This window comes from Staurois parvus, unplaced genomic scaffold, assembly GCF_062004578.1.
Source record: "Staurois parvus isolate SC_StPar_1 unplaced genomic scaffold, SC_StPar_1.0 ptg000476l, whole genome shotgun sequence".
Taxonomy (NCBI): Eukaryota; Metazoa; Chordata; class Amphibia; order Anura; family Ranidae; genus Staurois; species Staurois parvus.
In genome coordinates, this window is record NW_028318272.1 from 4,100,960 (window position 1) to 4,114,322 (window position 13,363).

The 13,363-nt window shown below is 41.2% G+C and overlaps 1 protein-coding gene across 2 annotated transcripts in view; it reads right to left on the minus strand.

Moving 5' to 3' along the window:
• Positions 1-449: 449 nt before the first annotated feature.
• Positions 450-13,363, minus strand: part of BRD7 (bromodomain containing 7) — a 66,452-nt gene continuing 53,538 nt past the window's right edge. The window contains exons 15-17 of one of the 2 annotated variants that reach the window (XM_089689486.1): positions 7,890-8,033; positions 753-896; positions 450-593 (exon numbers count right to left, since the gene is read on the minus strand). In XM_089689486.1, the coding sequence (XP_089545612.1) occupies positions 532-593; positions 753-896; positions 7,890-8,033 (350 nt within the window). In that variant the 3' untranslated portion in view covers positions 450-531. Of the gene's footprint in view, positions 597-752; positions 897-7,889; positions 8,034-13,363 lie in introns of both variants that reach the window. The other variant, XM_089689485.1, reaches the window with a different exon arrangement.

Genomic DNA, 13,363 nt, shown 5'->3' on the forward strand with positions numbered 1-13,363 from the left:
TGTGCATCTTGTATTAAAAACATGACAAAAATGGACCTCTTGATGCTTTATGAACTAGAGAATCGAAGCTCATTTGTTGTTTTCTATATTAAAAAAAAAAAAAAGTATCCTCTGTATTGCTGTAAACACATAACTCTACTATGTACTGTTGAGACGGTAAAAAAAATGTTTTGGAGCAAAAGCACATGGCTCCATAATTACATCAGACGCTCTAATTAATATATACATCTTTGTGTGGCTGAGCACGCTGACCATTTCCTTTATATAAAAACAAACAAACAAAAAAAAAAAAAACACCCAACTGTACAAATGTTTTCCTGCAAAGATGAATAAAACATTCAAGTAAACGTACAGATAATTGTTTGTGAGTGATCTGCATGGATATGGCCACTCTTAGATTAGAGGCCATGGCTCTATACCTACTTTTTGCCAATAAATTCTCAGATATGTCAAGTACAAAAGCAGATTCACAAGCTTTATTGAGCTAAAAGTTAAATGGTACAAAATGTACAAGTTCGTCCATCTTGGGTCCTATGTTACAATCTGCAGACATTCGCTTCCGTTTTTAGGTATTGTCTGGCTTTCTTGGGTACCTGCTGGAAAAATATAACAAGTTTGTAATTCCCATTATCGTATAACACTGCACATTCCCTGTAAATAGGTAAATATATAACCATCTCATGGATTATATTCCCTCCCGCCTCCCACCCCACAACAAAACCCCAAAATCAATATAAAAAAAGAAAACAAACCTGTTGTCAGATCCACCACCATCTCTTGTGTGTCCACATATGGGGTAGCGATTCCCATTGCCTTCCGGATTCCAGAAACACTGACAATGTCTCCTGGGTGCACTTGCTGGGTCAGTTCCTTTAGGTTCTCATTCACTTTGTCCGCTTAAAAAAAAAAACAAACACACACATGGTTTTACTACAATTGTAATTCTCTTTAATTCAAGATCTGTGAGCTCAAAGTAATTCAGATAAAAGAAAGCATTACAGACCATTCTGTCAACAACTGGATTTTACATATGAAGATTTATTATTTGTCAGCTGTCTTCACTGCTAAAAATTATTTCAAGAAACTGATTTAGACTGCTACTGACAGACATTGTTCCAAAAGAAATTAAAAAAAGCAGGCCCAGGAGACAGGTATGTTCATTGCCTGTATTGGGATGAAATTAGTGGTTTTTAATGTCTTCTGCACTAGGCAGACATTAAAAACCGGTATGATTCTTTCCGATTTTTGGTGCTGAAAGCGGTACCATTATTTTGCATGGAAATATGTAGTTTTTTTATTGTAGGCTGTAATTTTTAGGAATAACTCACTGAAATCTGTCTGAACAAGATTCTAAATCATACATTTAATTCAATAATATAATCAAACCAAAAACACTGAAATTTGAAATATAGCGCCAAGTTCGCACATCGCTGAGCAAAGTCGCAAAATTGTTTTCAGTGTGATGACGAATTTCTCCACGAATCATTATCACTCAATTATGCAAGTGGTTCTAATTTACTATCGCTGTTCTCTAGCTGATCTAAACCCGCTTTTGACCTAAAGGGACACTTTTTGGACGCCATGGACTTTTCTACGTTTCCAGGCAGAAAGAACAATCAAAATGCAGACAGGGGACAGGACAAAGCACTAGGGACAAAATGTATGTGAAATGGGTTGAAACAGCAATGTTTTACTATGTAGAATCGTTTTGAAAAAAAAAGACATTTTTTTGAAATTTTCAAATTTCCCGCCGCCGCCGGCGCCCGTGCGTCCCGACGTCACAGGGACCGGAACACAGGAGCCGGATGCCGGCATCAGACGGAGGAGATGGCCGGGGACGCTGCAGGGGACACATCGCGGGAGCCAAGGACAAGGTAAGTGCTGCAGGGACTCCCTATACAGCGCTGCATGGTAAGCCCGAGTGTAGCTCGGGGTTACCGCTTTTGGTATAGACATTTTACCCCGAGCTACACTCGGGAATACCGTTAGGGAGGTTAAACAAAGAAAATTAAAGGTTCTCAGCCTAAATTTTCCCAGCTCCCTAACCCATTTGTAACAAAGCTGGTCTACCACAGTTTTTAATCGTTAAAGTGTTACTAAACTCAAGACCCTGCATTCACTATATTCACAGTACATGGAAATGAAATTATTTTAGTAAATACAAACTGCTAAATATCTTTTCTCATCAGCACTATATAGCAGTCTTGTGACTTCTATCAGTGTCCGGCTGAGCACTGGTTAAAGCTTGTAGAAGACGTTTTCATTCTCCTCTGACTGTCCTATGAGGCTGCATGACCCTTGACCCCTCTGTATGGACAGTGCTGGTTGGTCCTGTGCTGATCACATGCACCCTCCCAAACACAAAAAGAGAAACCCCAGATATGTACCCAAAAAAATAATCATCAAACTCTTCTGAGTACAAGGATATCACGTAATTATGACAGATTACATAACCGAGCAAAATGCTTTGTAATTTCGCAACGTTTAAAAAGTACAAGTACAAGGGCGCTCGTGAGCAGTGACCTAAGTTGGCCGCACAGTAGGCGTGCTCCTCTCCCACGGGGGTAAGCTGCTCACCTGCTACCTTCCCCCGAATCACTGCCGCCTACCTAACGGGGGCCGCCCACGCTTCCAGCGCTCAGCAGACCATGCCAAAGCCTGCGGCCTCCATGCCGGCGGTTCCCCCTGAAGCCCTGGCCTCTATTTCGGACCCGCCACCGCCACTACCTGCAGATGAACCGGATCCCTCCTACAACTGACACTGCATCAGAGACACCCCTGCAGCTCCCCACAGTGGCTCTTTGGGATGCTCAGCTCCTGGGTTGCTTTAATTCCATGCTGCAGACAGAATTATCTTCCGTTACTTCCAGGCTGGCAAAGCATCTCTCCAGAGAAATTAGGGAGCTGGGCAATCATATGAACGATCTTGAGGATAAAATGGATGCTGCAGTCTCAGTTATTGAAAATCATGAGCAGGATCTGAGCAACCTTAAGAAAGAATTGGCGGACATGCTGCTCCGGCCTGAAGATGTTGAGAACGGTTCCTGTCTTGGCAACTTACACCAGCGAGGTATTCCAGAAACTGTTACGGATCTCACCTCAACCGCCACCGCCCTGAACCAGGAGCTGGCCCCCACCGGTCCCATCGACCGACTCGAGTTGGAATGCATACATCGAACATTGGGTCCCTGAGAGTCGGAAGGGCCCCCAAGAGACATTATCATTAAGTTCACGTATTATCGCACTAAGGAAACTATTCTCTTGGCGGTCAGGAATAACCCAGACCTCAGTTTCCAGGGGCATCGCTACCAGCTTTTCTCAGATTTTTCCCAGATCACTCTTCAGAAACAAACATCGCCAGTTGAAGCCCTTCACTTCAGTCCTGGTGAATTGCAGAATTAAATAAGCATGGGGCTTTCCATTCCTCCTCACCTTCGACTACCAAGGCCGTAGCCACTCCGTTGCCACACCGGAGGAAGCTCATTCGCTTCTGGAATCATTACACCTTATTCTGCCAGGAGGCACTGCGCAGAGTCCGGCACATTCATCTGGATCTCGGGCGGGGCTGCCTCCACTGGGTTGCCTCTGGGAAAAGACATCCAGCCGGAAGATACCTTCTCATGACTTAGTGCAGGAGGAACGCATGCGCTCGCTCCTGCGGTCTACGGGACTGGTGAACATCTGGCGGGAACACCCTACTGAGCGTGACTTTACATTCTATTCCAACTCTCGACAGTTGCTGCAGAATTGACCATGCATTTATGCAGCTGCAACGGCTTTCTTTAGTCAGGCAGATATCTATCCCTTCCTCGCCCTGGTTGGATCATGATCCCCTGGTCCTACTTCTTGCACTCTTGGGTATGGCACGGCGCTCTTTTCATTGGTGTATTAATGAGTCTACTGACCACTCAGGTCACCTGTCAGCAAACTGAATCTTCCATACGCACATATCTGTCTCTTCAGCAATGCCCCTGCGGGAGGCACATGAAGCTACGGTGCAGGGCCACATTATACAGCTGGCTGCGGCTCGGAAATGGGAGCGTGACCTTTTGGGACTTCACTCTCTTCTGGCCTCGGCGGATGTTTGTTGAAAGTCGCACCCGTCTGTGGCCCATAAACGAAAGAGAGACGCTCTGGCTGCAGAACTGGACTTACTTGCTTCTTCAGAGGCTGAATGGGCCTTACGTTGGATCAAACATACGTTTTATACCTGTGCTAATAATGCGGGTCCGATGTTGTCTAGGAAACTCAACTCTGTGGGGAATAAGGCCTGGTCGTTCATAGCGAAATGTTCATTCAGCACAAACACGCTGGAGGCGGCATACAAAGTACTGTTCCGTTGGTACTGGGTCCCGGCTCGTATAGCCCAGGCGAACTCTACCTATAGTGATCGCTGCTTTCGATGTTGTGGCCATCGTGGAAATGTGGTGGAAATGTGGTGGAAATGTGGGCGTCACAGTGGCTTAGTGGTTAGCACATCCGCCTGGCAATGCTAGGGTCGTTGGTTCGAATCCCAAACACGTCACCACCTGCCTGGAGTTTGCATGTTCTCCCTGTGCCTGCGTGGGTTTCCTCCGGGTACTCTGGTTTCCTCCCACACTCCAAAGACATGCAGGTAGGTTAATTGGATCCTGTCTAAATTGTCCATAGTATGTGTATGTATGAATGTGTGTTAGGGACCTTAGATTGTACACCCCTTGAGGGTTAGGGACTGATGTGAATGTACAAAATATATATGTAAAAGCCCTGCGTGAATTGACGGCGCTATATAAGTACCTGAAATAAATAAAATGTGTTACATATATGGTAGTCACTGCCCGTGACCGATTCGGTTTTGGTCTTGTGTATTTGGCCTTCTTTACACCTCGTTCCATCTCTCCATATGCTGGGAAGCCCGTTATGCTTTGCTTCATTGCCCCATACCACGTTTGTTGGCTCCTATCTGTTCTTGTCGGCAGCTAGAACAATTGCTCAAGCCTGGAAGAGTACATCTGTCCCTCTTCATTAAGCATCAGAGTGGTCATCCGGTCCTGAACAGATGTCGAGTATCTGTAATGACTCCCAATGCAAAGTTTTGAAAATCTGGGAGCCGTGGTTGACATGCTTTTCTCACGTTCCCCCGCCTAGTCTAGGTTCAGGTTGTTGATCGGTATTGGAGTTCCCGGATCCCTGCTGTTGGTCTTGTCTTCTTATTTCCTTACTCTTTTTCCCATTGTCTTTGATTTTTGTGAGGTGGTAGATATCTGCCTTTGCTTTGTTTTACTGTTGGTGTTATAACACTGTATTTTTGTATTTTCTGTGCCATTGATAGCATGGGCGTGCCTTTTGCACTACTGGTGCTACAGCATTCTCTCTTTTGAGTTTTATGTGCCATTGATAGCCCCTGCGTTGGCGTGCCTGTTACTTCAGTCTTTCTTTGTCTAAGACGTTTAAAATTACTAATAAAAACTATTGAAATACAAAAGTACAAGTTCATTTGTACTACAAAGTGCTGCTTCAAATTAACACAAGATGTCTTCGCTCAAAGACTAAGGCCTGTTGAATACACAAATTAAAAAACCACCACTATATTACTGATCTGGATGCATTATTGTCTATAGAACAATGCATACAGCTGCATTAATACCAGTAATACAGCAATGAGTACAGAGATGTAAAACAAAAATAGAACATTTTATATTTAAGTAAACTCATTTACGCACATGTGTGTTTATGTAAACGCATGTACAGTTGTGTTCAAAATAATAGCAATCAGACATCACTAACCTGATCAATCACTGTTTTTGGTAGAAATGATATTTCTACATGGCAAATAATTTACTAGCAGGTGTAGTAGAGTGATAGAAATCCAACAGACCCAACAGTCATGACATGCATGCTGCTGATTCTGTGTAATTGAATCACTAATTGAAAGGGGCATGTTCAAAATAATAGCAGTGTGGAGTTCTATTAGTGAGGTCATTCATTCTTTGAAAAACAGGTGGCAATTATTGCCCTTATTTAGGGAAAGAAGGCAGCAAATGTTGTACATGCTGGTTACAGTGCATTTCTCTCTGAAATTCTGAGGAAAATGGGTCGTTCCAGACATTGTTCAGAAGAACAGCGTACCTTGATTAAAAAGTTGATTGGAGAGGGGAAAACATATAAAGAAGTGCAGAAAATGATAGGCTGCTCAGCTAAAATGATCGCAAATGCTTTAAAATGGCAACCAAAACCTGAAAGACGTGGAAGAAAGCAAAAAACTACCATTCGAATGGATAGAATAGCCAAAATGGCAAGGACTCAGCCAACAATCAGCTCCAGGAAGATCAAAGAAGGTCTAAAGTTACCTGTAAGTACTGTTACAATTAGAAGACGCCTATGTGAAGCCAAGCTATCTACAAGAAGCCCCCGCAAAGTCCCACTGTTGAAAAAAAAAAAAAGACATGTGCTGAAGAGGTTACAATTTGCCAAAGAGCACATTGACTGGCCTAAAGAGAAATGGCGCAACATTTTGTGGACTGATGAAAGTAAGATTGTTCTTTTTGGGTCTAGTGGCCGGAGACAGTTTGTCAGACGACCCCCAAACACTGAATTCAAGCCACAGTACACTGTGAAGACAGTGAAGCATGGTTGCGCAAGCATCATGATATGGGGATGTTTCTCATACTACGGTGTTGGGCCTATTTATCACATACCAGGGATCATGGATCAGTTTGAATACATCAGAATATTTGAAGAGGTCATGCTGCCTTATGCTGAAGAGGAAATGCCCTTGAAATGGGTGTTCCAACAAGACAACGACCCCAAACACACCAGTAAACGTGCAACATCTTGGTTCCAGACCAACAAGATTGACGTTATGGAGTGGCCACCCCAATCCCCGAATCTTAATCCAATAGAAAACTTGTGGGGCGACATCAAAAATGCAGTTTCTGAGGCAAAACCAAGAAATATAGAAGAACTGTGGAATTTAGTCCAATCATCCTGGGCTGGAATACCTGTTCACAGGTGCCAGAAGTTGGTTGACTCCATGCAACACAGATGTACAGCAGTTCTCAGAAACAGTGCTTATACAACTAAATATTAATTAAGTGATTCAAAGGAAAGCAAAATCTTCAAACATTTTTCAGTTTATATAGTGAATGTTTGAGTTTGTAAAGAAGAATACAAAAACACTGCTATTTTTTTTGAACAGTCTAATATTCACTTTTCTTCACTTTTTTTAGAGGAACAACACAAATTTGATCTATTTTTCTTCATGTTTTGATTTGGAATAGAATGTGTAGTGTTCCCAATGCATTTGTGTGTATGGAAATAAAAGCTATTAGAAGGATTTTGAGCTTTATTCACTTTTTTCAAACACACTGCTATTATTTTGAACACAACTGTATATATGCAACACTGGCAATGGAGAAAAATGTTACCCTCACGAATTGGTGCTTACACAAGGTCTTTACAGAACATGGTACTCTGGATCTATCAACAAGATCCTGAGTATAAACATCAGTAAATTATTACATCTGTGTGCAACTGATGCCTTGTTTACAAAAATATATGGGTTGAATTTTCAGATCATATATCATTTTTGAAAAGTTGTAGTTCTTTCAAACTTTGTGTTTGATGTATAGAAAAAAAATGTCCTGTAGTTCATTGTATTAATGCGTTTCTAAAGGGGATTTTGTAATGTCCAATTAAGACCTGACAAGATTAACATTAGAAGAAATGCAATTTGTTTAATATGAAGTATGTGTAGGGACAACCTGCCTTTAGGTGGCTAAAGAATGTATTAGTATACATTTTTTTTAACATAATAAAATAAATGGCAAAATATATTTTTGCACAATTCATAATTTTTCTTAAATGAAGTAATAGATTTTCAATGCATAAACAGTTTTGATTAAACTTACCAATCTGAACTTCCTTTACAGATGGAGCTAACAGGCAAACCATATTAGGAGGAGGCTTTGTGCTTAGGCGCTCATTCTGCACCTCTTGTAACTCCCAGAGTAATCTAGTGGTTTCATCCAACTTCCTCTGGAACTTCTCTGCTTCTGGAATTATATTGTGTTAGTACAGAATTTGCAGACACTGAATATAAATTTCAGTTCCCCAGCCATTACTACACTAATAACTTGAGTCCCAGTGAATTTTTTAGTGATGTCTCAGTTCCACACATTATATCTATATTATACATATACCTTTTGTAGGACTGATAGAACTTTAAATTGTCGAAAAGGGTAGGTCTTTAAGTGGTTAATATATAATTTTATTCCCAAGAAAAAAAACAAGGAAAAGCAAACAAAAAAAAGCATTGCTTGCATATGCCATAAACCAGTTTCTGGCCTCCTAGATCAGGTGACTAGAGACGATCTGGCCTCTCTATGGCTAGCCGCACAAACCACCGGATTGGATCCTGGGCATCCCGATGAGATTGGTAAATCTGGGAAACACTGATGAGCAGCGTGGGGGAATGGGTGCACCCCTCTGTTTCTAAAAGCTATCCATCGGCTAATCAGCCTCTTGGATCACTTTTAGGAAACAGAGCTTCGCTGGCTGATAATTTTTATACCGGGGTTATGGCTGAGAGATGCAGCCATAGCCACGGTAAACAACACACCATTAACCACTTGCCCTCCTGAGGATTTACCCCCCCTTCCAAACCAGGCCATTTTTTGCATTACGGAGCTGCGTTACTTTGACAATTGACAGCAAGCAATTCATGCCTAAACCCCAGCCAGGACCTGCATATGCCCTGTGCCGTTTTAGAACAGCGATGAGACAAATAGTCACTCTGCCAATGCCATTTTAAAATGGTGGCTAACCTCTTTAACTACTTGCCCTCCAGAGGATTTACCCCCCTTCCTGACCAGGCCTCTTTTTGCTACTCGGCGCTGCACTAATTCAACTGATAATTGCGCGGTCAAGCAATGCTACACCCAAATGAAATTTACGTCCTGTTTTTCACACAAATAGAGATTTTTTTCGGTGGTATTTGATCACCTGTGCGCGTTTTATTTTTCTCGCTATAAACAAAAAAACCCTGAAAATTTTGAAGAAAAATGATATTTTTTACTTTCAGCTATAAAAAATATATAGTAAACTCAAAGTTAGTTATAAATTTAGGCCAACATGTATTCTGCTACATGTTTTTGGTCAAAAAAATCCCAATAAGTGTATATTGATTGCTTTGTGTGAAAGTTATAGCGTCTACAAATTATGGTATAGATAATTTGAAATTTACACAGCTTTTACTTTCTGACTGCTCATCTCTCATTTCTTGAGGTGCTAAAATACCAGGATAGTACAAACACCCTCAAATGACCCCTCTTCGTAAAGTAGACACCCTAAGCTATCTTCCGAGAGGCATATTGAGTCCATGGAAGATTTAAGTTTCTGGAAAATGACAAAAACATTTTTTTTCCCACAAAGTTGTCATTTAAATTATTTATTTCTCGCACAAGCCATGGGTATATGTGGAATTACACCCCAAAATACATTCTGCTACTTCTACCGAGTATATGGATACCACATGTGTGAGACTTTTGGGGAGCCTAGCCACATACAGGAGCCTGAAATCAAATGACCACTTTGAAAGCCTGAAGGTGCGTAACTTCCTCCTATCACAGTTTCGAAGGCCCTGACATGCCAGGATAGCAACAAACCCCCCAAATGACCCTTTTCTGGAAAGTAGACACCCCAAGGAATTTAAAAAGAGGCATGGTGAGTATTTTACAGATCTCATTTTTTTCCCCTCACAAGGTTTTGAAATATAAAAAAAGAATAGAAAAAATATGTTTTTGTTTTTTTTCCACATATACCCATGGCATGGGTGAGCAGTAAATAATTTAAGTGACAATTTTGTGTAAAAAAAACAAACAACATTTTCATTTTCCAAAAACTTGTGGTAAAAAAAATAAATTTTTCTATTGATTCAACATACCTCTCAGCAAATAGTTTGGGGTGTCTACTTTCCAAAAAGGGGTAGTTTTGGTGGGTGGGGGCGTTTTATGCCCAGCATTAGAAGTTTATGCCACACATCACTCACTCTTCTAACCACCTGAAGACCAAGCCTTTTCTGACACTTTTTGTTCACATGAAAAAAATCAGTATTTTTTGCTAGGAAATTAATTTAAACCCCCTAACATTATATATTTTTTTTAAAGCAGACACCCTAGTGAATAAAATGGTGGGTACTACAATTTTTTATGGGACATAGTACTCACGCAGCGATTTTTTAAACGCAAATTTAAAAAAAACAAAAAAAACACAAACACTTTTTTTTACTTTTAATGCACAAACACACAATATATTGGCCAATTATTTGGTAAAATATAAAATATAATGGTATGCTGAGTAAATAGATACCAAACATGACATGCTTTAAAACTGCGCATGCCCCGTGCAATGGCGACAAACTGCAAGCATTTTTAATATTTATAGGCAACGCTTTAAAAGCAACCATTTTAGATTTACAGAGGAGGTCTAGTGTTAGAACTACTGCCCTTCATCTGACGTTCACGGCAATACCTCACATGCATGGTGCAACCGCTGTCTGCATACCGGCACAGGTTCAAGGCTTGCGCACACAGGTGTGCGCGCATGGGAGGGGCAATGTTTTTTTTTTTTTAGTTATTTTGATTTTCTTTTAATATTTTTACACTGTACCTTTCATTTTTTTTTTGATCACTTTTAATGCTATAAACAGGGAATGCAAATATCCCCTATAACTTCAATGGGCATTGTCATATTCTTTTTTGAGAAATCTGGGGTCTATCAGACTCTGGATATCTCCTCTTCCCTTACATTATCCAATCTAACCAAAATCGTTGTGATCAGATGCTTTCCCAATCCTGCAAAACTGAAGTGATGAAATGCTCGTAGCTTCCGAATTCTTAGACTAGAGAGATGATTGGCACCACTCTGGTCTCCAATCAGCTCTATGATCAGCTGGCAGAAACATCGGCTGCATGCTCAGGTTCCCCCGATGGCACGAGACTGCCCGAGAAGGCCGTGGAAGGCAGCGGGGGAGGGGGGGGCATCATCTCCCGCTGCTTGTAAAAGCAATCCTGCAGCTAATTAGCCACAAGGATTGCTTTTACATGAAAGCTGATCGCCGGCTGAAAAAAACGATACCAGGATGATGCCTGCACCTGTAGGCATCATCCTGGTATAACCATTCAATGTCCAGTGATGTATCAGTACAACGCTGATCCTTGTTGGGTGTATATGCTATGTTCTTTTTTTTTTTTGTATGCAGCCTGTGGACTGAATGAAAAAATGAGAAGAAATCTCTGCCAGAAAAAGTGTGTGGTATGCCCACCATTAGAATATACCGCCCTGCATCCACCCACTTCTATAGGTGGCCACACATTAGGTCACACTTTGCCACAAGCCCCAGATCCAAGATTGAACAAATGTCTAAATAGTGGCACGCTTGAATAAAAATTGTCCACGTATGTCCATATGGAAAAAGGATGACACCAAGTCCCAAACTATCTTGCCACTGCTCCCCATGTAGTCTGGGCATCCAGGGGGCTCCCTCGTAAATCCGAAACTTCTAAGTATAGCCTGTTGCCCTCTCACAGGTCTTCTACATCTTGACCCCATATCTGTCACGCTTGCAGGGGAGAAATTGTTTGAATGCAAGGCGGCCAGAAAAATTAATCAGGGACTCATCAACGCAGATGTTTTGCTGGGCAGTATAGACGTCTGCAAATTTTTGGTTAAGGTGATTTGCGAGGAGCTGAATTTTGTGGAGCCGGTCAAATTCAGGGTTACCCCGAGGATGACAGTGTATTGTTGTTGAAATGCATAAAACACATTATACTCTCATATCTATGCCTTGCCATGGCAGCAGAGAACACGGGTGATATGATGAATCGGGTCTGCGGACCAATACAACTGCAATTCATTTCTTTTAGTAATGCCCATGTTGAGGGTTAGGCCCAAAAAAAAATTTAAATTCGAAAACCGTAATGAGTTTCCATGCGAATGGTCTGGCAAGGTTTGAATTTGGGTTGGCGGCGATAAATTGTTGTGCATATAAATTGATTTGATCCACAATCAACGCATACAGATATTCTCTGAAAAACAGCTCCAAAAATCAAGGAGGTATGTGAAAGACCAGGATGTACTAGACCGCTGGTACTCGCCAGTTCACCAAAAGGTAGAGCGACACTAGTACTGGCATTCTGCTGCATATGAGAGTCATCAAAATTTACTGGGAAGTGCTAACAGAGATCAGGCCTGATTCTGCGAACACTGCGGTTTTGTGTGCAATGTATCAAGTGACAGTGACCTACTGACACTGCACTTGCTGGGGGAGAAGGGGGGGTAAGCGTAGGGGCTAAACGCATGTGCTGGCAGGTGCTGGGGATGATCCCGCTAACTCTGCGTTTTTGGGGATGCTATACTAATGTGAACGCTGGTATAGTGCTGATCTGATCAAAGATTTTGATCCGTTCAGACACTATCCTAGCAATAGAGGTCTATTGTGCATGAGTGTGCTCCTGGCAATCAAGGGGTTAATTGTGATGACTGGTGTACTGACGGGCAATCTGACGCTATCTGGTAGGGGCGTGAAATCCATGGGAGCGCGAATCACACATACATACACACACACATATATATATATATACATACACACACATATATTACATATATATATATATACATATATATACATACACACACATATATTACATATATATATATATATATATATATATATATATATATATATATATATATATATATATAAATAATGTGATTTTGCGCACCCGTGCCGCCCTGTAGCAGTATTTCTACTATAGGATGGTCAGGAAGTGGTTACAGAAGTGGTTTGTGTTGCATCGCTGCATTACTTTGACAATTGCGCGGTCATGCAACACTGCACCCAAATTAAATTTACATCCTTTTTTTCCCACAAATTGAGCTTTCTTTCGGTGGTATTTGATCGCCTGTATGGTTTTTAAATTTTTGCGTTATAAAAAAAAAAAAGGCTGGCAATTTTGATAAAAATAAAAAAAAAACAAAACAATATTTTGGACTTTTTGCTATAAAACATGTCCAGTTAAAAAATGTAAAAATCTAATTTAGTCATAAATTTCTGCCAAAATGTATTCTGCGACATGTCTTTGCTAAAAAAAAAAATCCCAATACGTGTAAATGAATTGGTTTACGTGAAAGTTATAGCGTCTAGAAATGGCGGGAAAGATACTGGGATTTTTTTTTTTAATTATACTCATAATGGCGGCGATCAGCGACTTATGGCGGGACTGCGGCGGACATTTTGACACTGGGGGGGAACTGACTTGGGGTCACTGACATCCCCAGTGACACCAATGCAGTGTTCAGTGCAAAAAAAAAACAAACCCACTGA